We start from the raw sequence: 24,563 nt of genomic DNA on the forward strand, positions 1-24,563 counted from the left end.
GTACGGAGCATAGGACCTGGTACACAGTAGGTGTGTAATAGACGGTGGTGGGTAGAGGGACAGCCATGATGAAGACATGACAGCCATTGAAGGATTTAAGGCAAGAGAGGGACCTATCCATTGTCTAGAAAAATCCCTGGGTGGTTCTCCCTGTGTATGCGCTGATGGATCAGAGATGACCGAGATTCAAGCCCGAAGTCCTCACCTTCACCCTTTGCCACCACTTGAAAGGTTCATGGGTTCCTGTAGGCTGCCTAGTTGCTGAGCAGTAGAGATGGGATTCAAACCCGGATCCATCTGTCTGCAAAACACAAGTTTGCTCCCCTTCACCGTGTGGCCTGCTAGCTAGCGTCTTACTAAATGGCTTGGAACACAGCAATAAGAGTTTCCTGGCATAGGTCCTTGGATTCTGAATGAGAAACTTTTAGGATAGGAGCACAGGCTTCCAAAAGACCAGAGCTGCCAACTCAGACAGAACCAAGTCACTCTGACCAGATTTAGACAAATTTTAAAATGAATAAATGTAATATTTAATAGTATGTATTAGGTGGCAACAATTGCTAGGAGACACTAGCCAGTTTGTTACATAGCCGTAGGAGATTAAGAATGCTTTTTTAAACAAAACTCTGTCTCAAACATGGGCAGTAAAAATGGCTGCCAACCCTTCAGTCTCTGTGACATGTCAGGACCTGAATCGGGTGCTTCATATGAAATGATTTTACAATGGCACACTGAGGCTTAGAGAGCTAAAGACTCTCCCACAGTCATAGGGACAGTTAGTGACCGAGCCGGGAGTCTCAGCCTAGCCCCTGACAGAGCCTGTACCTCCCCAGAACACACATACACCACGGAATATCAGTCCCAACATACGGGGCACAGACTGGCCAACCTGGATGTATAAGCATCAAATCGCTGAGTCCCCAGGCCTGGCCGGGGAATCCTGTGCTTTCCGTATAGAGACCATGTGCACACAGGAGTGGGCCAGGAAGGATGGGACTTCACTCTGCTTGGAATTTGTTTCCTGGGTTCATGGCGGCCTCAGGGATCATCAGACACCTGCGAGGAGGAGCTCAATGGCCCGTCTATGTCTCTAGAGCACCTCTGGGTGCCAGCACCTGGTTAGGAATTCCCATGTGCTGAAAACACAGTCCCTGCCCAGGCGGCTGCTGAACTCTCAGTAAGGAGAGGTCCCTGGTGAATGCACCTGGTCCTACCCGGCTCTGCAGAGCAGTCAGCCTGATGGCGGAGGTGGTCAGTCCGCCACATCCAAGCTGTGACCATTTGCCAGCTCCTACGTCCCGTAATCACTCTTGAATTCTCCCTTTCCACTGCTGCTTCTGCATTCTCCATATCCCCCCTGCATTCCCTAGCAGCTGCCTCACTGGGCACCCTGGTTCCACTGTATCTCCTTGGTTACACACTGGCCTTGCTAAGGCCAGGCGAGCTTTCCAGAGTACAGCTATCTACTCCCCACTCCTTCCAGCTACCCAAGGTTTAGGACTCTCCATTGCTTAAGATAAAAGGGCCTCAGAGGGCCCACCTGGCCTATGCCCAGCCTTGGCTCATGCTCCTCCCCCACCCCCTGTGTTCGAGCCAGAGTGGCCATCTCTCAGTTCCCTGTACACCCCATCCCTGAGGCCTGGGCTCTTTGGCTTACCCTCCTCTCGGCCCATATGTCACCTGCCCAGGAAGAGTTTCTCAGCCTCCAGACCTGCTGTCAGCACCCTGCCGTGTGCACTCCCAGCAGCAAACTTCTCCTTCAAGCTGGTATCCCAAGTGAATCTATAAGCTTGCTTGACCTCCCCTGGGCTGCTAACTGCAGGGCTGTTACACACAGACTCTCAGCAACTACTAAACAAGGCCGTTCACCTTCCTTGCAAATGACCTTCCACAAACAGAGCTCTGAGTTGGGTCCTGAGTACACACATGCAGGCCAAGGGAGTGATACGCAAGGAGGCCCTGACTTGATAAAGTGTATGGTTTTGCTTTTAAAAAGAGAGAGAAAGAGATGATAATGTACCTATGGAGTTCTAACTTTCCTAAAAGTTGATAACTCTTGAACTGGCGCAAATTGTATAACCAGTTCAACTCCAATGGTCTGCCTCCAGGACATCTCCTATGATCACACCTAAATATCAGAGGCAGCTGTATTACCTCAGACCTCTGCCTAGTCACTAGCTGGTAGCACAGTGGCTGCTAGAACCTGACCCACCACTCCTTATTTGAGTATTCTAATCTCTCAGAGCCTCTATTTCTTCACCTTTCAAATGAGAATAATAACTACTAAGCAAAGGTAGGTGAGGGACACCTTCACAGCACCCAGCACAGGTAGACAGTCTGGACATGTGCATCACCCCGCTCCTCTTGCCTGGACTTTCCCCCCACCATTTCATTCCATTTCTCCCGTCCTTGTTCCATTCTTGTGCATGCTCAGAGCTCTGGTGGGTTTCTAGGTAGTTGCCACCCCCGCCCCCACCATCTCCACCAACTAATAGCTGCTCTTTAGCTCATCCATGCATATTTTAGCCTCATAATTTTTCCTTCTGAATCAGCCTTTGCAGATTCTAATCACCTCACTTTCTCTTCCCTGAATTCCCTCCAATTTGGAAATTCAAAAGAAGCGCTTCTCTGCATGAACATGCTGTGATTCAATTTGAAAATAAATTTCTCCTGGCAGCAGCCATCTTTCTGAAGAGTGACATTTAAGACTGACAGTGGACAAGATTGTAAACAGGTTTCCAATAAGAAAAAAGTCCATGTTAAGTGCATTCTGTGAATTTTTTTAAACAATGTGTGCATGTGTGCGTGCGCATGTCTATAATTGCAGCCTTGCTGTGATGCCGTCTGCTATAGGAAGAATTCCGGGATAGTGTGTGTCTGTTTCAGACTATCTTGGTATTCTTTTACTTTTCAGCAAGCCACTTAGATTTCGTGGGACTCACCCCCGTACAAGTGTAGAACATTTATTCATTCATTCATTCATTCATTCATTCAGCACACATGTATTAATGAATGCGAGGCGATGTGGGGGATATGACCTAAAGAGACAGTTCATTTCCTAGCTGTAAAGAGCACAAGTCCTCAAAGGAGAGTTGGCAGATAAGTAGGTAACTGTTTTGCAGTGTAATAGAGGTAAGCTTGGGGTACCGTGGAAGCCCATAAGAAAGCATGGAGGGATGTGGCCACGGAAACAAGCATGGTTTCCTGAAGGCCCCTGATATCTGAGCTTGGCTTCCAAGATGAGTACAAAGTGGCCTGGTGAAAAGGGAATTCCAGCCAAAGGGAATGAGCAAAAGCAAGAGATTTGAAACAGCATGGGGGTACTGCCCACAGGAAGCTTCAGACAGTTGGCAGGGATTAAGACCTGGAGTGCGTGTGGTGGGGGATGTTGTCAGGAAGTGTAGCTGGAGGGGCCTTGGGGGACTGGCGTGCTAGCTAAGAAGAGCCATGGAGCTTGTCACAAAGGCAGTCCAGGGCTCACCCAGCAATGATCAGAGGCGCGCTTCAGGAAGCCCCCAGGTGGGGAGACAGCGGGAGCAGGCAGAGAGAGCCCAGAAGCAGGGACCAGGGAAGAAGTAGTACTTGCTGCTGTCTAGGCAGAAGATGAGGAGGTCTGGAAACCAGGCAAGACAGCCTCACAGGGCCAGTTGAAAGTGTCAGGGTAAGAAACTTTAGAAAGTAAAACATCCCATTGGCGGGAGACCTGTTTTCTTATATTTGTCCTCAAACAACTTTATTCGTAAGTACTTCAAATTGCAAGCTTCTGTTTGGTGGATGGGGAGAACCCTGAAATCAGAGTATGTTCCCAGTAAAATGAGTTCAGCAGACATTGGCCTTTCTAGTTATCATTACTAAATAAAAGCTCTTTCTAGGGCTTCTTGGAAGTCCTGTGACAGTCCTCTGGCCAGAACCACACAGTACCCCACCGTTAGCTTTTGGGAATAAGAAACTGCTGGTGGGCCACCATAGCAGAGGGAGAATCATCTGGTTCTCATGGAGGTTATAGGCAAAGGGTCCAGGAGGGGTTGACAGGCCAAGTGGGCAGTGAAGGGCATGTTACTGTCCAGTCTAAACACTGACATCCAAATACTCTCTCTGGTCAGCATTTCTTCCTGCCAAGCTAACCATCCCCTACACATCCTGCTAGCCCTGGGCCAGAGGGAAAGGAGCGCTGAGCGAACAGCCTGTCACTTCAGCCCCCTAAGCTGCGGCCTGGTCAAAGGGGCTGAAAAGTGCAGGACTTCCAGTCTCACAGGACTCTGCATGGGTCAAATGGCGCAGCTATTAATAAGCCACCTTAAAAACTGAAAGGCTTCCCAAGTGAAAGGGATTGAAACTGCAGCAGTTGCTCTGCTAGTGTTCTAGGATGGGCTCTGATGACAGGCAGAGTTGAAAAGGAATGACTACAATGAAACTTGGAAGTGACCTTGGGATGTCAGTTTTCCTTGTAGCTCTTCATGTGGAGAGCAAATGAGGGTTGATGACGTTAGTGACCTTTTCAAAGGTGTCAGGTGATGGGAAAGAACCCCAACAGCTATACTCAGATGTGCCTACGTGTGAGCCACACCCCACCTGCTTGTTACATAGATTTGAGCAAGTCACTTGACTTTTTCAGAACTTTATTCGCAGATCTGTAGATGCCGCCCCCGCACCCCGTACTTGTCACATATTCTAGTTGTTTGTTTGTGTGATCTCCACAGTCAGGGAAGGGGTGGCTTTGACTGGCTCAATCATTACTGTTCCAGTGCTTGCACAGTACCTGGCTCATAGTACATGAACAAGAAGTCATTTGTTTCTCATTTATGTCTTCTTTGAAACCTTCCTATAGCCATAAATTGGATTAACACAATGTCGTGTTTGGCGACCCCTCAAGACAAGTAACTTATGAAATGATGCATCTTGTCACCAGTCTGCCCCACTGAAGTTCTGGCATTTAATGTCCCCTTGTGGGTTTTTTCCCCCAATATTTTGTTATAAAAATGTTCAAACATACAGAAAAGAGTCTTACAGTGTAAAAAGATCTTATAGTGAACACGCACATCTCTGCCATCTAGATTGTGCTGTGGACATTGTACTGTACTTGTTTCATCACATATCTGTCCATCCATGCATCTAACAATGCATCTTATTTTTTATGCGTTTCAGAGTAAGTAGCAGACATCAGTACACTTCCCCTAAACCATTCTGCATGTCTATCAATAACTAGAATAAATACTGTTTGTACAGAGTAGGCTGTCAGGAAATAGTCACTGCTAACATTATCATCATGATTAATTATTAGGAAGGAAGGCTAATCATAGTGATTCAGTATTCCCAAAGATGAGATGCCTGCTAGCCATCGGTTGGGAGGGGCTGCCATCTCCTGAGATGCAGATTGTCCTTTATTTCATGAGCTAGCCTCAGTAAGGAGATGGCCAAAAACCCAGCCACCATAGTGCCCCCAGCACAGTCTTCAGCCCATCCCCTGGGTGCCCATCCAAAGCCCTTCCAAAACTTATAGTGTGGCTATAGCAACAGAAGTAGAAACTTTTAATAGGTTTCTGCTGCATGGTATGCTCAAGTTCGGTCACCTGACTTTGGTCTATCCCCGACCCTGTTGGTCAGATGCAGTCCTTTCTTCCTCACTTGGCATTATTGTCATAAAAGTAACTTGGGACATGGAGATTAGGAGTCAAAAAAGTCACAGGCCAAGTTCTAGGAAATCAGAATCTCAGGCTGTCCAGTGCGTGCCATGGCCCAGGACCGATAATTTCAATGTGTCCCAGGGATAGAGCCAAGCATAGAAAGGACCCCTCTGAAAACCTGCTCTTTTCCAGAACCATATGGAATAACCTCAGTTATTTGCTTACATTCAATCAACAAAGGTGCCTATGCTAACCTAGGGAAATTACCTTACATGTCTGTGCCTCAGATCCCAACTGTGAAATGGGAATAACATCAGTAATACCTACCTCCTGGGTTATGAGGTTTAAATGAGTATATATGACGTGCCTAGAAAGGCACCTGGCATATGCAAAGCACATACAATTACCTGCTACTCTTGTCACTACTGTACCACTCCCACCACCACCTCCCGCCCTGGGTCCTCATGCATTGGAATCACCCCAACAGCTTTGTGAAAGCCAAGCCATAGCCCAAGCATGTGCATTAAGAAACCCCCTAGGGTGAGGGTCCACTTGCTGACAGGTGTAGGAACTACCAATCAAAGCGATCAGCACATGTTAGATTCCCATGAAGCTGACAAAGCAGAAACTCAGAGAAGGAGCACACATGCCCAGGAGGATCTAAAGCACTAGAACTAGAATATTACCAAACGTTGACCCCCAAACGGTGATCTGGGTGCTCGGGTGTTTGCCTGCCTGGGATCAGCCAGCCTGTCTGTGGCTTCCAATCAAACCTAGGTTCTTCATGCCACTGTGATGAGTGCTCATGCAAAGGACCAGTAGAGCTGAATCAGCTATTTGGTCTGTTGAAGATCACGTCTCAAGTAAGGAATCCCTGCACCTTGCATACTGAGACATGTATCAAATACTTTAACCAGGAATCCCGCAATATTTAAAACCTGCCAGCCTTTAAATTCCCAGTGGAGCCATATGAGAAGTTGTCTCCCCAAATGATCACTTCGCCTACATAATGTAGATACAGAAGTATGCCTGCCACTCCGGCACTATCTGGGTAACTCTTATAATTAATATTTACTTAAAACAATCATTAGTCTCTGTTGGGCGACATGAAGCCCATGTTCACAGTATTTTTAGCCAGGCCTTTCCCACACCTGTGACAGCAGGCGAGTGTGCAGCAGCAGGCACCCCTGCAGTGCTTTATAAATAAGTCTGCATGCACCTGGACAGGCCACTCGAATACCACACAGGCGGCCGGCTGGGGACCTCGGACAGTCTCACGAACACATGCCCTGAGCAGCCCACACCACCAGTCAGGATCCTCCCTTCCTCTTATTTCTTACACATCAAACATGAACATTTCCCTCAAGACAGAGTGGCATCAGTACCCAGGCTAGACTACAGGAGAGGTAGGATTTTTCCCAAAGTAGTGGAGGATTTCTGCAGTAAGAGAGAGGACGATCATAACTGTTGTTAGGTGCTAACCACTTTATGGTCTCTTTTTTTCCTTTAAACCACACAACATAAGAAGACAGGTCCGATTACAGACCGGTCTGCTTTTCCAGAAGAGGAAGCTGAGGCTCAGGAGAAATGAGTGCCTCCCTAAGGCCACAGAGCGGGCAAGTGGGATTCTAGCCCAGTTTAGCTGAACCTGTGCTTTGTACTCTACCCCTTTTCAACTTTAATGGTGTCTGTTTTTGGGGTGGTATTTGTTTGTTTGCTATTGTTTTGTTTGGTTGGGGTTTCTTTGAGACAGAGGCTCACTAAATATAGTTCAGGCTGGCCTTGAACTCACTATGTAGTCTAAGCTGGCCCCCAATCAGCAATCCTCCTGCTTCAGCCTCCCAAGTGCTGGGTTATAGGCACACACCACTATGCTGGCTCAAGTATATTTGATCCCAATAAATGAACAGGAAAAAGGAAAGTGAAACTAGTATTTACTGAGCGCCTACCGTGTGCTACTCAGCTGATACGTATTGCCCCAGTTAGTTCTCACAATCTGATTAAATTCATAGGAAATGATAATAAGTGTTCTTATTTTACAGATGAAGAAAGTGAGACTATAGTTTTAAGTTACTTCCTGGAGATCGTATGACTCATAAACATCAGAACCAGCTTTCCAAGCCCAGCCTGATTCTCTGACACCATACTTTTTCCCACCTTATCCAAAACATTAAGGAGAGACGTTGGGCCAGCCATGGTGGTGCACGCCTCTAATCCCAGCATGCTCCAGTAGGGCAGGAGAATAGAAAGTTTGAGCCCAGCCTGGGTTTAGCAGCTTAGTGGAAGCATGTCTCAAAATAAATAAAAAATGAAAAGAGCTGGGATGTCCGAAAGTCCTGGGTTCAATTCCCAGTACTGCCAAAAAAAAAAGAGAGATACTCACTATACATGTAAGTAACATAGTTTTGTGCGGCCCCTAAGATTTTGTCATTTTCCTCAGCTCAGCTGATAGGCGCTGTCTGCTTAAAATTTTTGATGTTTAAGAAAATTGCATCCCAGTCAAAACTTACCATTATAATAACAGCATCACATTTACATAGAGTTTTAAATTTTTTAGGGCTTTTCCATAGTTATTGAGTTCTTAAAATAGTGTTATGAAGGTGTTATAAACCCCCTTCACAGAGTGATAAACTGAGCTTAGAGCAGTTGCATACCCAAGGCCAGTACCTCTCGAACAGCCCTCAGGCCGGAGTTCTCCCCACACTCTGCAGGGCATTGCTTCCAGGCCTTGCTTCCAGGCCTGGATCTGTTAGATGAGGCCTGCAGACCTGAGACATTTAGACAGTCTTAATCGAGAAAGAGAGTGGGGGCAACATTGTGGCAGCAGAGCCTGGCTTAGGGGACCGTTTCATGAAAGGTTGTAACCTCTTCTTACCCACAGAACAGGCCGGAAGTGCAGCAGCTCTCACATGGAGAGCTGCATGCGAGGAGCTGGTGGTTCCAGGGCAGATAAGAATGACTTTACAAGATGAAAATGATCGGCGAGGGCACGCGGGTCTGGAGGGGAGTGGAGTTGGCATTTTTTGGCCCTGCAAATAGCTGCCCATCTGCTCTCTGTCAGAATATGTTAGGAGTGCATCTGGATTGCTGCCCCTGAGCCTCAGCTCCAAGCCGGTCATGTGGTTGTCTCCACGACAACTCCAGGAGCAGTGGAAACTGCTGTGCTTGGAGCCAGATGCTGCTCTGCACATGTGGTCTAATTAGACGGGGTTCCCTGCCTCCCTGCACCTCCTTGCCCCTCCCAGCACACACTGCCTTCTCTTTTCCCTCCCTCCATCATCCCCCAAGCTGCCTCGCACATCTTCCGCCTGCTGGCTGACTGTCCACCCTGTTGGCCTCTTGCTTGGCCACGTCCCTGTTGCCGAATCTGCAGTAGAGTGATTCGTGAACACCAGCAGAGAGCCTGCCCCGGCACAGACACTTGCAGGACACAGGCAACAGGCCAGGCAAACACAGCCTGTACCCTTGAGAAGCCACCTCCAGAGAGGACCTGGCCATAAACACTTCAGCAGAAGTGAGCCTAGCAGCTCAGAACCCAAGGGAGGGACACCTGGTCCAGGGCAAGACAGAGAGGAGGCTTGGGGAAGGGTTCCGGGCAGCTGGCCTTGAGTTAGTCTTCAGTGAATGAGGGGTTTGCTGGCCTGAGAAGATGGGAGACAGCTTCCTGGTAGCGCACACGGCATGTGCAAAGGCCGGCGACACAGGCCCTCCCAGAGGGAGCACAAAATGTTTGGGCACAAGGAGCTGTGGTGGGTAAGGAGAGCAGGGTCACACCTTGGGTGACTTCGCTTCAGCTCTGTACTCTGCTTGGGCCTGCGGGCACTGGGAGCCCAGGCAAGAGTGACACAATGACCACTGAGGGGTAAGGCTCTGAGGAAACCAGGATGTCCATGCTGTGGGCTTGCCTGGGCCACACTGAGTGAAAAGGAATTATATTAGGTCACATGTAAAATATATAGTTAATGTACATAAGTAACAAAACTGCCTGGTGCGGTGGCAGCCACCTATAATCCCAGCACTTGGGAGGCTGAGGCAGGAGGATCACTGCAAATCCAAAGCCAGCCTGAATTACAAAGTGAGACCCGTGTCTCAAAAAAACCACAAAACTTAAATAAATTAATGAATGAGTAAATAAATAACAAAACTTTCTTTTTTATAGAGTTATTATAACATTTTTAAAAAGAGGGCAACATAAGCAAAACTAGTGGTTTACCTCGTTTTTGTGAAACTAATGTGTTAAGATCTGGGTCGATGGAAATGGTTGCAATTCTTAATGGGCTCTCAAGATGCTTGTTAGAAATTTTGTATCTAATTTTAGTATTCATGTACTTCCTCCTTGAAAATAGCTGTTCACAAATGCATGTACTGCCCAAAACTGATGATATGAGTAAGGTGCGGTTGCATGGTGAGCACTGTTTTTCTCTCAAATGATAGGTCTTTAAAGTCTAGTAAAGAAGCATGATCAAATTTTTGTTTGAATTGAATATCTGATTGCAACTGTATACATGTCAAAAATTAACAAGCAACTATTTTTCCAGTATTGGCAGTGTTGTATAAGTATCTATAACAACAGCATGAGCAAGAAACTAGCCAATAGATGTTTGTGCTTCCTGTACCACAGGTGCTTAAAAAAAAAACACTAACTTGTTATTTTATGTACCAACACAAGAAGTCCTAGTTGAATAATTAAATAAAACTTAAGTGTCTGCTTAATAACAGTGAATGTCTATCTTCACAGGCACGCACAGTGCAGGTAGGGGGAGATGCATTATTGATGATGGCCCTGTTTTACCAACCAGGCCACACAAGTGATTGTAATGTGTACCACACACAGGTTCAGTAGGACTGTGTGTGGCAGGTGCAGGAGGCAGAGTCACACTGCACCGTGCCCTCCCCTATGCAGAGTTCATGTCGGTCTACACAATCCACTCCCGGCCACCGTACAGTCGTCATGAGAATATTGCTAAAAACCACATAAAATGTCAAAAGCTTCCAATCTCGTGGGCCTGCGTTAGAGTTGTCCAGGGTCACAGTGGTGCCACAAACTGGACATGTGTGGGGTCAGTGAAGCCCCCTCAGGAAGTTGCCCTGCAGATGACGCCTACTTCCCTCACACTCCAGGCTCTTCCTGGGCGTGAGTCACCGGCACATGCTAAGAAATATTTTTGTGTCTTCTAAGAGTCCAGAGTCCACTGCTTCTTGACTCTGTGGCTCTTGGGAAGATGTCCCCAGTGAGAAGGAAGAGAATCAGTGTCTCCCTCCCTTAGTCCATGCATAATTCCCCTCCTACCCCAACGACATAGGCTCCTCCCTGCACACTACTGTCAGTCACACTTTCCTCCTGCATCCTTCATCCTTCCCCTTGTCATCCTGCTTCTGCATCCAGCAAGTACCTGCCCCTCCATGGCGCTTGCCTTTTGTATCACCTTCTCTTATATGCCTTTCCTTGGACCCTGCTCCACTAGGACGGGGTCACCTCAGTCACAGATGTTTTTTGGACAGAGTCTACCTGTGACTGTCCAGCAGACAAAGGGCATCTGAAAAGAGCCATGAAGAACACTGGCCTCCACTAGCACCTGCCACAAGCCACTCAGTAGTGGTACCTTTACAATCATTGCATCATGTTAAACCTCAGATGTGAAGTAAGGGATATCCCCATTGTACAGCTGAGGAAACTGAGGCTTGGAAAAGCTCATTTCCTTCCCCTTTCCTGAGCTTTGAGCTACACTGAGCTCCTTTGAGTCCCTAAGCCTTACTAACCCCACCCAGTGACTGGACTCACTGAACTGGGTCTCCAGCTGTAGAGCATGGAAAAAACATTTATGTGTGGCTGGCTATCTGCAGTCTCTTGCATTTCCTAGAAACCCAGAGGAAAAGCCTATTTCAGCATCTGAGCATGCTTAGAGTTCCAGGGTGTTGTGGGAGGCACCTGGGCTTTAGGTCACACAGAACTGACCTCAGACACTGCTGAGGCTCTTCCAGCTGTGTGGCCTTAGGCAGTCCCCAAGGTGAGGATGAGGAGCCCATCTCCATGGCATTATCATAGGAAGCCAAACTTCAGCATAGTCTCCATTGCTGGGCGTGGTGGCACACGCCTGTAATCCCAGCACTCGGAAGGCTGAGGCAGGAGGATCATTGAGAGTTCAAGACCAGCCTGGGCTACAAAGTGAGCTCAAGGCCAGCCTGAACTTCATAGGGAGACTCTATCTCAAAAAGACAAAAAAAAGTCTCCAGCACCTAAGCGGGGACTACACAGAAGGCAGCTTTTGTAGGGGCTCCTTTTTCCTTGAGTCAAGGCGTTACTTCCTCTGCCTCACCGTGTGTCCTGAACGGTAGTCCCTCCTGCTTGCACTGAATCAGGGCTGCCTGAAGTAGAATCACTTAGCGCCTGCTGTGGGCAGACAACCGCCAGAATCTGAGGTAGAGAACTGATGGGTTGTGGCCCCACCTGGGAGTCGAGCCCTCAACTAAGCACTGTGCCTGGATCACCTGCAGTCCTCACACAGCTCCTCGGAGCAGGAAATCGTACCCCCACATCAAAAATGAGAAACGGGGGTTTCTCAGGAGTTAGGGACTTTCTCTGAGTTGTAGACACAGTGGATGGCAGAGCCCATGTTCCCTCTCAAGCTCCTTTTCTTTCTACCTCTGCACTGCGGGCTGTGCATCACAGTCCTCTATGGAGTCCATGGCAGACCTCAGAGAGAAACCTTGTCTGTCTGGAAACGGCACGTGCTGGCGTTAGAAAGTACCTTGAGGACTTCCAGCAGTCCCATTTTAGAGAGGAAGAAACTGTGCAAAGAGAAAGCACTGAGGCCCAGTCAGGTACCTGACTCCTCTCCTTGTATTCGCCCTACTCCTCAGTGCTGCCCTTTGTCCATAACCAGAAACTCCCTACCACAGCCTCCTGTGCACCGGACCTATGCCAGGCACAGGCGACCGCAGGGACAAAGGATAATAAATAAATGAACCAAGGACTTAGCAAACAAGCTCTGATTCAACGTGTGGACACTGCTGTGCTGGAACTTCCCAAGAGCCATTGTCCCCAATGGACTCAGGGAAGGGAGCTGCTCACCTGACTTGGTTAGAGGTGGGGCTTCTTGTCTCTACTGACAAATCTGTGCTCATTGTTTTATCTCAACGTCCTTTTATCTTATGATCACCTAACCCATATTCCCATTGCTACAGCTAATACTGGATGTCCTGTCGATGTGTCTTCAGGTTGATTTCTTTCTCTCCTAGGGAACCACCAGGCCCCTGAAATCCTAGGAACCTCTCTTGAACTGTGTCCTCTTTGCTCTAAGACATGAAATCCTTATCCACTCAGTTTGGGGAGGTCCTCTCCTGAGATTGGCATTGGAGTGCCAGTAACAGTGTTAAGCCCAGAATCAGACCCCAGTGGCAGCTAGTACTTTTGACACTACCCAGGTGGCTGAGCCAGAGGATGCTTGATACCGTGTGTGTCCCAGCTGGCTTCTGTCCCAGGAGAGAGCCGCTGCTGGGCCACCACACTGGGACGGTCCCTGTCTCTCACATTAGCTCTGCCCTTGAACTGCCGGCTCCTCTGTGGTCTTTCCCTACCTAATGAATCCAGTACTCAGATTTTGTTATTTCTGTCAGATCAGTGAGAAAATGGAGGCTCCGGCAGGTGACACAGCTACTGCAGGCCTGTGGTAGGAGCACAACTCACAATCATTCCTCCTGAACCTACTCTCGGTGTCTCCGCCCTCTCCTCCGTTTATTTGGACTGCTTCTAGAACAGCTTCAGCGGGCAGCTCATGTGTCAAACGCAATCTTGTAATTATTTCTTTTAATGGAAGAGAAATAATACTGTGTTCCATGAGCCCCAGGGCCAGGCAGACTTTGCTTCAAATTCTGGCTCTGCTGCTGACCAGCTCTACCACCTCTGGCAGGTGACTTCCCCTCTCAGAGGCAGAGGAGCCTCAATGTCCTTATCTGTAAAATGGAGATCATCATAATACCTGTGTCTCAGGGCACATGGGGGGCGGGAGTCATTGCTGGGAAGAATAAGCAAGATAATGCATGTAAAAACCACCACGCATAGGGTTACCGCTCAGCAAGCGGTAGCTGGTTTTAATCACTGCACCTGCTTTCCTCTAAGAGCTGATTCCCATCTGCATCTCTTAGGGGAGGAAAATCTTGAGCTAGTATGCATGAAGACCAACTTCATTGTGTCTCCTCGGCTTCCACAGGCCTCCCTGCTCATCTGCGTTCCTGCGCTAATCAGAATTTCCTGACTTCTCCCTGTTTGTCTCGGTTAATGCAGAAGGAAGGGGCTGCTGGCACAGAGGAGCTGAGGCGTGGGCTGACGCGCCTGTGATTTGAATGTCTTTACTATAATCTAGCGAGAGTGTGTGGGGGCTTCTGTCAATACTGGAGCTGTGGCCAGAATGGGCAAATACTGTCAGCCAGGCCGTCTCTGCCCCTGCAAATCATCCAAGTAGCTCTTGTCGGACACCCACATTTCCCCTAACTTAAATCATCTGAACAGTGAGCCAGCTTCACGATGAGACATTGATTCTTTGTTTAGGGCTTGTTATAGTGACAGGGGCCCAGGCTGGGAATATGTCCCTGGCGTGCCTCGGCAGCTGCACAAATGCTTCAGAAAACTGTCTTGATCTTGTCACCCTAAGTATGGCTTGGCCCAGCCCGGCCAGGGTCATCTGACTGTGGCTGTGCAGCCACCTTCCTTCCCAAGTCGACCTGGTACTCCCAGTGTGTACCTTGTCATGTCTTACAGTGGGGAGGAGTGTGCATGGACTTGGGAGTTGTTAGATCCGTGCACTCTGGGGCATTGGGCCAAAGGCTTCCCAGTCTGGGAATCCTGTCCTCATCTGAGAGATGAGAATGGTACGTGAAGGTCTCAGAGTTCTGGCAATTCAGTGAGGGCAAGACACAGGCTGTCATGGGCAGGGCAAGTGCTCAGCTGATGTTGCTTCCCTTCTTCTTACCCTGATGCCTGCCTCTGGCCAACCTGAAGTTATTGTAGCGGAATCCTGTCAGCCCCTCTCTCCTTCCCTTCCTCCCTGTGTTCCAGTAAATAAGGGTTCAGACTCTCTAGGCCAGATGCCACATAAACCTTTTCTGTGTTCTGTAGGAATGCAGCCTATTTCTTGGCAGCCACCCCAGCTGACCTGTGAGGAGACACCTTCTAACCAGCACAGCCTCATCCTCCCTTCCTGGGAGCAGAGCTGAGGCCACAAATTTTAAAAAATGACTGTTGGTTAGTCGAGACCGGTCACTTTCACCTCTGCCAATGGCTCTCAGCCTTGTCTGCACTAGAGTCAGTTTTTAGAACTGCAGCCCTGGCTCTGGGGATTTTAAAAGCACCCTGGTAATTCTGAGGCATAGCTGAGGTTGAGAACTATTGACCTGCGCCATCTCATTCATCCCTGCTTGATCCCCAGCAATCCCATGAGGCGCGTAACTTCACCCCTGAAGATGATAAGGGTGAGCTCTGACAGGTGTAGTCACTTGCCAACGTGGTAGCAGGGGTATATGAATGAGGTGGATGGGGTGTCGTAAACAAGGGAAAGGCAGCTGGGGAAGGCCACAGAGAACCTGGAGTGTCATGCTCAGGGGTTTGAAAACCCCATTTGCATGGACTCACAGTCTGGTCTCTAGCTGTTCTGCCCTACTGATCCAGAGTGGCAGCTTCTGAGTCACCTACTGAGCATTAACCCAGAAGAGATGAAAGAAAATGAGTCCTGCACTGGCCTCATCACTCTGCAACTTGCATAGTCATACAGGGCTTGGGTTTGGTTTAATGCTCTGCTGTCACCATCTTAAAATTCTTAACACTTGTCCTTGACCTTGTGCTTTGTGAGTGAGAGCCAGTGAGCTAGTGGAGCATGCATGTGAGAAAGGAGATATGCGCAATTCATGTCTTCCCAAGAACCCGGCTAGCCCAGCCTCGCAGCATCACAGTGCCCCCGGCACAGAATTGCCGGGGCCCTGTGGTGTGTGGGAGATCAGCAAGACGGGACAGCGCTCACTAGGTAAACACATTGCTATCTGTAACAGAGTAACTGGGACACTGAGAACCCAAAGAGGCCACACTTGGGTTAGAAACAGAACCAGCTTTGTTTTGGGGGGTTTTTTTGTTTGTTTGTTTCTTTGGTACCGGGAATCGAACTCAGGACATTGCACTTGCCAGGCAGGCACTGGTGCCGCTGAGCTATATCCCGGGCCCCAGAACCAGCTTTGCATATAGCAGGATGACAGTGGTGTTCTTGGAAAGGCGTGACCAAGGAAACTGCCATGCTTCTTGCTCATGTTGCTTGGAAAGGAAGGTACAGAGCAATCATAGTTCCTTTGTTTCTCATTAGTAAGCTGAAGGCAGAAAGTTTATGTAGACTGTGCTTATATCAAGAAATAAAATAAAGAAGTTTTATTCAGTATTTCCACTGTCTAGTAAGAGCAAAATACAGATACATGTACCGACTATGAAGTGGGATACTTCGTCTGGGACATTTAAAACTGGCATTGCCTGATGTAAATTTGGATTAGAAAACTAATGCTAATAATTTTAAATTTGGGGCTGAGGATGTAGCTCAGTAGTAGAGCACATGGCTATCGTGAACAGAGCCCAGAGTTCAATCCCTGTCACCACACCAAAAAAAGAAAGTAATTCTTTCATTACTTAGAATGACATAAAATAGTAAACAAACACTTATAGAATTAGAAAGAGATCATAAAAGAAAACAAAGTTTTAGATTTTTGTATGTTGTTATACTTTAGTGTCACTTTTTTCCTCTTTATTCATTTTGCTGTGGGCCCTGCCTATCATATTGCCACCCATGGTATATCCAGTCTTCCCTCAAAGAGAACGCATGTTTGTTGGCCATCTATCATAGAAAAATCTGTTTGTAGCAGTCTGCTTTAATCTTAAAAGTGACCCTGTGAGGTAATCTGGTGTTATGGTTTGCGTCTGGATGTCTCCCCAAAGCCTCATGCAGTCATGGAGCAGGTTTCTAGAGTTTATGATTGATTCATGGTCCACTGTTGGAATTATGGATGTGAGTGCTACACCCGCCTGGGGCGGATAGTTTGCATACAGTGTAAGGGAGGGAAAGAGGCTGCTTGCCACGGCTCCTCCCTTTTGCTCTTGCTGCTTTGCTGTTCTCCACTGCCATGAATGGTTGCCCTCTGCCATGTACCACCCTGCCTTGGAGCCAGCCAAGCATGGATTGAAACTTCTTCAGACTGTGAGCTAAATAAACCTTTCCTTCCTTAATTTTGGGTGTCAGGTATTTTGTCTCAGCAACAAGAGAAAAGTAACCAAGACAGCCAGCATTGCATGACTGTCACAGGTGAAGGAAGACAAGTCACCTGCAGTCACACATCTAAGCTCATTTCAGGTCTTTTGACTCCAAGTCACAATCTGTCTCTACCACGTTGAATTACTTTAAAGGGTTTAAATCAAAACAGAGTTTTAAGTTTTTATGAAGGTGCCTATACCAGAACCAAACCTAGACCTGTAGTTGTTTATTCCCTGAACCAAACAAGATTCTTTTGTAACAGGCGTGCTCCTTTTTAACGTTTTATTATGCAATTTGTCAAACTTACACAAAGTCAGGGAATCCCCAAGTACCCAGATTGCATAATTATAAAGCATTCTATCATTTTTAAGATTAAATTAAAATGTTTTTAATTGTAAAGTACACATAAAATTTACCACTTAACCATTTTAAAACATACAACTCAGTAGCGTTAAGTACGTTCATTCTGATATAGAATCACCACCCTCCATCTCCGCAACTTTTTCATCTTGCAAATCTGAAACTCTCCTCCCACCAATCAACTCCCCATCCCCTCTCCCCACAGCCCCTGGAAGCCTCCATTCTACTTTTTGCCTCTATTAATTTGACATGTGGAATCACACAGAATTTTTCTCTTTTGACTGGCTTATTTCACTTAGCATAATATCTCCAAGATTCATTTATACTGTGGCATGTGTCAGATTCCTTCTTTCCCTTTTAAGGCTGAGAAATACTCCATTGTGTGTAAATACCACATTTCATATATCCCTTCATCTGTAGCTACACCATGGGGCTGCTTTCATCTTCTGGCTAATAACGCTGCAGTGGACGTAACTTCCCAACATTCTTGGATCATCTGTACTTTCATCCGTTCCCTCCCCTACCCAGCATCCAGTTACTGTTATTCGCAAGGGCTGTATTCTATTTATCTACTCTATTTATCTTTTTATTTCCCTTACACAAAACCCAGCACAGAAGAGCTACTTTTAAAATGTTTGAATAGGTCTTCCTACATTAATGTTTTTTAGATTTTAAGCAAAATCTATAGAGTTTTCTTTTGTTTTTTCTTCGAATCTCATAGTAAAGGTGTACATAAAATTTTGACAAAAATTAAATCTATAAAAAAGGAAAAGGATTTGCTACTTTAAGTATGGATTGGCAGAGCAAGAAAAGTTGCTGAAGAAGTTGGTGGGAGGTTGTATTTTTACACTAGTATGCACAGCGCTGTGGATAATAAAGTCATTTATTTCTGGAATTCTCAGAAACCTTGGGAATCACAACTTCACCTGTTAACAAAGATTCAACTCATTAGTGATGGAGTTTTTGATTGATTCTATATATCAAGAAGATAATCCACAGTAAAACTTGTCTTTTGATAGCGAAGTCCTTGATAGGGTTGAGCAGCTGTGTTTAACTGTCCTTCGGGTCATAGATGGAAAAACTCCTCTAATGCCACCTAAGCGCAAATGCTCACAGCCTGACTCCCCCAGAATTAATATTGCCATCAGCCAGTAGCCCCAGCACCTAGAGAGTTACCTAAGAAGACAAAAGGTTTAATCAGTGTAGTAAGAGAACTAAATCAGCACTTCACAAGGAGAGAATTGTCTGCGCTGGAGAATGGAGTGGGGTTGGCCATGCCAACTGCAGGATGGAGCTGGACAAAGGAAGGGGTGCTCTGCATCCTTGCCTTGGGCCTGTGGTGAAAACAACCTTCACAGCCGCTTGCTTTCTTCTGGAGCAGTTAGTCTCTGGAGCACTGGTTCTGAGAGCTGCAGGGAACCCGAAGAGCTCCAGTGCTAAACAGAACATCCCTGCTGTCTAGCAGGTGCCAGAGGTCCTACAGTTAGAGCCAAGACTTCAGAGCAAAGCAACATCTACAGGAGCCCATGGGCTTGGTGGCAACACCAGGGCTTTGAAGGCCCAGACAGGGACTAGACCCTGTCTCTGCCATTTGCCAAGTTGCACCTTTGTGGGCAGGTCACCCAAGCTACCCCAGTTATTCCTCTGTAAACTTCGCTTCCCTCCCTTTTCGAGCTGAAAAATATTCCATTGTAATGTTTCAGACTGGTAAATTGTGAAGTGTGTGAGGCAGTACCTCCCCCAGAATCTGTGACAAGATGAAGTGTACTACTGCAGTTGTTGTCATTGTCTTAGAAGGGAAGAATTGGCTTAACCCAACAGGATTTGCTTGCCTAACTCCCGTTCACCCTTCTAAGCTCAGCCAAAAAGTGTCCATTTCCTGTCATACTGTTTGACCTCCTTTCTCAAAAGGATTCACCTTTTCTTTCGACTCCGGTGAATGTTTTGCTCACTGCCCCCAGTGACACCACACAGCATGATAATAATATTTGTTTCCATGTCTGACACAGTCAGTGTTATTGCTTAAGCTCTTTTCAGAACCCCCGCCCCCTTTGTCACATTCCCCTGAAGATTTCTCATCCATGTCCTTTTGTCCATTTTTATGGCACAGACACCTGGTCCAGGGGGATGTCATCTGCAGTAAGCAGATAGCAGACCCAAACTGTCCCTGTCTCCCCAAAGATGAGATTCTTCCTGCTCTCCTGTGGCTAAGTTCTGCCTCGGGCTACCCTTACATACACATCTGGCTGCAGACTGGCGAATTTGTCGGTCCCTCAGCAGATATCTTCCTGACAGTGCTGGGCCGGAGCTCCAGGGGTGAATGCTAACAACTCCAATGAGAATTTCCTCTGAGTAGCTCTAAACCCACTGGACACGAGTGTCATTCACCTGGCATCATATTCCAAGACCTTTTTACTGTCAGGCCAGGCAGTGTCTTCCCCCACACCAAGATCACAGGGCTCCTACAGCAGGAACCAGGGTCAAACTCATTCTGTAGTTCTTTAACTGACATCCCTGAATTTCCAACTGGAGGCTGGGCTCTGTACTATGCCTACGGTGCACCAGGATGAGTTCAGCAGGGCCCTGTCCTCCCAAGCTCGTGTTCCAAGGGGACACTAGGGAAGTCTTTCCAAACACGGATGAGTGACTGCCACACCCAGGCCTGACTTAGCAGGAGGGCAGTCCAGGCAAAAGGACTAGGACCATAAAAAAAGTAAAGGGAAAAGTAGGAATGAACATGCTATGTAGGGAGCAGAGGCAAAGGGACCCAGAAAGACTGAGAAAGAAAGCTAAGGTCGTCTTGGAAAGGCTCGCTTGCCCAGCTAAAGGGCTTTTCCTTTCCCCTTCCACAAAGGACGCTTTGTGTGCATCACACGCATTCATTGTAAGGTGTGCAATGTTGAGCAAAGTGGGTACCATTCCTGCCCAAATGGAGCATCTGGTCTAATGGAAACAACAGACATGGAAGTCCCCAAAAGGTGACATCTCTGCAATCAGAGTTCTTGAGTAGGATTGGTGACATGATCCAGTTTGCACCTTAGAACTCACTCACTCTCTCCAGAGGAATTGGTATAGACTAGGAAGAAAGAGACAGGGGAGGGATGTAGAGGAGAAGTGGGAGTCCGGGCCTACACCAGGGTCGTGGGTGGTGGGCAGGGAGTGAGTGTGTGAGATACTGCACAGGTAGAACGGAAAGGACTTGGGAAGTCTCATATGTCTGCGATGTGTAACTAGCAGATTTGAGGTGTAGTCCTGATGGGATAATAATACCTGGGAGTATGGATGAGTTTGAGTTTGAGGTAACAGTGACCAATCTAGGTGGGGGTAAAGACCTGTACGTTTGGAGATATAGAAAAGTGTCTGAGCTGACAGTATGTGTCATGAGTTGCCAATGTATGAGTGACACTGTGCCATGGATGAGATCACCTGCAGAGAGAATTAATTGCCCTGCCGTGGCCCCAAAGGTAAGAAGCAAAACTTCCAAACCTCAGGAATGGTGTTCTAGTGAGAATCCTGTTGGTTATCAGTAGCTGGTCTCTCAGACGTTCAGTGACGAAGATAGCAACCCATGCCATTGTATTAAATGTCATGAACAGATCTTTTTCCCCTGGAAACTAGCTTTTTTTTTTCTCCTCTTATACACAATACCAAGTTTCTACTGTTTTCCTCATTGCTTCCTCATCCACGAATCTCAGAGCTAATGCTGTAACTAAATTTTAAAAACTATATAGGATCAACATATGTAGATACTCTATTCCCATTTTATATGCTTCTGCCTGAATTTTTCCTTGTTGTCTCAGATGCTTTGTAAAATTAGATAGGGCACAACTGTATGAAACTAAATTTTCCCCCACCCACATATTCTTGGGTCATCCTTGAAGGCTGTGCAGTAAGTCTTCCCAGTTGCAAGCTAATATTGGCTAGATTGAAACAGGAGAGACGCTTGGAACTTGCAGAAGCTAGAGAGTAAATTTAACACTCACGTAACTCATTAAAACAGGATAAAAGTGGAACTTCAAACATCTCTGTGTTTGCCACCAAGTCTGTGAAGGGGGTGGGGGTACCCTTAATTCAGCTCAAGATGGAAAAGTCTGATCTTTCAGAGTTGAGAATACACCACCAAAATTAAAGGCTTGTCTGTGTAGATAAGCACTCCAAATGTGTTCAAAGAAAGATCGAGGTGTTGACTATACAAGACTGGGATTTTTAAAGCATAGGGTATCATCTTCTTGACTTGTAAAATGTAGTTGGTGAAAGCAAAGTTCCTCATCAAAAACAGCTTACACAGAAAATTGACTAGATGGTAAATTTTATTTTTGATCACCCTATAATTGTTTTAAAATTATAATTTGGTGTAGGTTAAGATCACTGGGTAAATGGGTTTCAAACTGTGCTGGTGCCCATTGAGGGTCAAAGGTGCCTGCGGGTGGGGCTGAGGAGAAGGCCACCAAGCAAGGAGAGCCCAGCCACCCACCCCCTCTCCCCAGCTCCCTGCAGAGCAGCTCGGTTCTGCCTATGGAGCAGGGCTCCTTGTGCATGAGGTTCTGCATGAACCTAGGGCTCTGTTCTTAAAAGTGAAAAAGAAAAGTTGGAAATAGTCACATTGCAAGGCATGCCACTAGCTACTGTTGCTTTATGATTGTCACTGGTGCGGAAGGATGAAGACTTCCGAGTCACTGATGAAGACTCGGAAATCTGACCTTGGATTCCTTCTCTGCTTCCATCCACCCTCTGTGACTTTGCGGTTTGACTCTTTCTCCTGGAAACAGCTTCTTCAGCCATAGTTTAGAATGATTCTGGTGATGCCCATGACTTCATTAATTAGAATTACGAAATCAGCAGGTGTGAAAGTTTTGCTAGAAGGATGTTAAGTACCGATGGCCCTCCCTCTGTGCCTCTGACCCTCCTGTCTCTTCTCCATTTCCCAGGAGGAACCCATCACCTTCTGCGAGGAGGCCTTCGTGTCCCACTATCGCTCCGGAGCCATGAGGCAGTTCCTGCAAAACGCCACACAGCTGCAGCTCTTCAAGCAGGTGCCCAGCCTTCCTTAGTGTCCCGTGTCTGGCCCCCTGGAGCTGTATCCACCCCAGGCCCTGAGGCTGCAGGCGAGAAGGGAGCCTAAGCTAGAGCTTGGGGAAGGGGACTGGGTATAAAGAAGGTTGGGGGTGCTGGGGATTTAGCTCAGCAGCACAGCGCCCGCCTGGCAAGTGCAAGGTCATAAGTTCGATTCCCGGTACTGGGAAAAAAAAAAAAAAAAAGAAGGCTAGTCAGCCACCAGATAAGCCCTTTGCAAATGTACTGTGTTTTGTTTTGTTTTGCTGCATAAGCAGCTAGGTTTTTTAGAAACCTGGAAAGTGTGGCTGGACGTGGGACATACACTAAGATGCCCAGTTGGATGGTTTTCCCTGTTCTGTGGACAAACTGTTGTGCCTCTACACCCTTTCTCTCTCTTTCTCCCTCTAGTTTATTGATGGGCGATTAGACCTTCTCAATTCTGGTGAAGGTTTCAGCGATGTTTTTGAGGAGGAGATCAACATGGGGGAATATGCTGGTGAGAAGCCCTCTTTTCCCTTCTGGAGTATAGGCTGTTCTAGAGTAGGTGCAGCTGGCATGCAGTGGCGGGGACTCATTCTCTCCTTCATTAGGGGTTGGGAAGATACAGATTTCAACCTTAGCCTTGAAATGGTTGGGAAGTTCCTCTCCAGTTTCGATGAGATGCACGTTGGCCTCTATGACATCTATGGGGCTGGTTACTTTACCTGCATAGGCAGAGTCAGGTGTAGTGGTGCAGGGGATGCACACAAGATACTGAACTAGGGATCTGGATTCAAATCAAGACCCTTCCTCTTTGCCAGCTGTGGGACCTGGGTCAAGTCACTAATTCCTTTGTAGCTGAAGTTCTCCTATTTATGCCCTGAGAGTGACACTGCCTGCCTCACAGCACTCCTGGAGCTGAGATGAAATCAAAGTGAGGAGGACAGTTTTGTACTGTCACCCAAAACAGTCTCTGGCCCAGCAAATGTTGCTTTAGACTGTGAACATCATTGCTGCCAACCCAGTCTCTTTCGAACATGAGGGATCATCCACCCATTTATCAGGGCCAGTACCAGAGGCCCAGAGAATCCCAGTCCCATAAGCTCCATCTTTGACAGTGAAGGTACTGTCAAATAATACTTGTAGGTTCAGTGTTTGACAGCAGTGGTAGTGCTCAGAGGCTCAGACTTTGGATGCAGAATGTTAACACTCATGTTGCTAGTCCCTGTTACTGCTATGCATGCCCAACCAGGACCAGCCTGTTAATCGGAAAGCGGTGTACAACTTGCAGAGCCAGGCACAGTCTCCGCTCATTCATACCACAGGCCCTGCCAACCCGTGCTGCACAGAGAGCGTACACAGTTAGTAAGACCAGTATGGGGTCTATACACAGTAGTGGCGGATTGTTGACAAGAATTTCCTGAGCACTGAGGTGTCCAGAACTCACAAGCAATGGAGGACCTAATGTCCTAACCCTAATTCTGCCCTCATGGGGGTTAGGAAAGAGAAATGCATAACTAAAGATACAAAAATTAAAACAGCATAAGAACAAGAGGAGCAGGGTTTTATGCATTGGAATCAGGCTTTCATGATCCTCCTTGCATGCTAGGAGAGTTTCCCAGTGCAGCAGGCTTTGAGTCGGGATTCAGCCATGGGGTGTGAGGTCTGAGCAGAAGACAGGCTGTATTAAACTAGGTTTGTGGCTTCTAAAAAAGCTTTGGTGATGAGACCCCTTATCCTGTATCAGATGAGATGACCAGCAGCACCTCCTCCTTCCTTCCCTGTCACTAGTTGGGTACCCTGGAGGGTGAGGGTATGTGCAGTAGGTTCTGTACACTGGGACGCCCAGCCCACTGGTGTTTCCTGCCCACGCATGGCTCACAGTATGTCAGAGAACCTGGGCTTCTAAGTGGGTGTTACCTGTGCTCAGGGGATGTTCAGAGAAGAGAAGAAGCAGCGTCCAGAGGAAATGACATTTCAGCTCTCTGTTGAGTTTCCCAGGCGGAGAGAGTAAGGGGTCGGGGGTCAGGCGAGGGAACAGCCTCACAAGAGCCTAGGGCTGAAAGAACCCTGGTTTGGGAACCACAGACGGTACCTTGTATCGGGAGCAGAAGGCCGTGCAGAATTAAAGCCTGGAATGGAGAGGCAGAGGGAGGTGAGGTGGGACTGCTGAGGAGTCTACCCCCGCTCCTTTTGGCAGCTTGGAGGCTTGGAAGGTTTGCAGTCAGGGCACTGGTGCAGACAATTTGGAAAGAAAACTGTAGCC

The 24,563-nt window shown here is 47.4% G+C and overlaps 1 protein-coding gene across 2 annotated transcripts in view; it reads left to right on the top strand.

Moving 5' to 3' along the window:
• Dennd1a (DENN/MADD domain containing 1A) overlaps positions 1–24,563 on the top strand; it is a 484,908-nt gene that overhangs the window by 393,856 nt on the left and 66,489 nt on the right. For both annotated transcript variants that reach the window (XM_013513192.1, XM_005382503.2), the window contains 2 exons: positions 22,192–22,296; positions 22,727–22,814. In XM_013513192.1, coding sequence (XP_013368646.1) covers positions 22,192–22,296; positions 22,727–22,814 — 193 coding nt within the window. The remainder of the gene's footprint in view (positions 1–22,191; positions 22,297–22,726; positions 22,815–24,563) is intronic.

Source organism: Chinchilla lanigera, unplaced genomic scaffold (genome assembly GCF_000276665.1).
Source record: "Chinchilla lanigera isolate Chin_1 unplaced genomic scaffold, ChiLan1.0 scaffold00018, whole genome shotgun sequence".
NCBI lineage: Eukaryota > Metazoa > Chordata > Mammalia > Rodentia > Chinchillidae > Chinchilla > Chinchilla lanigera.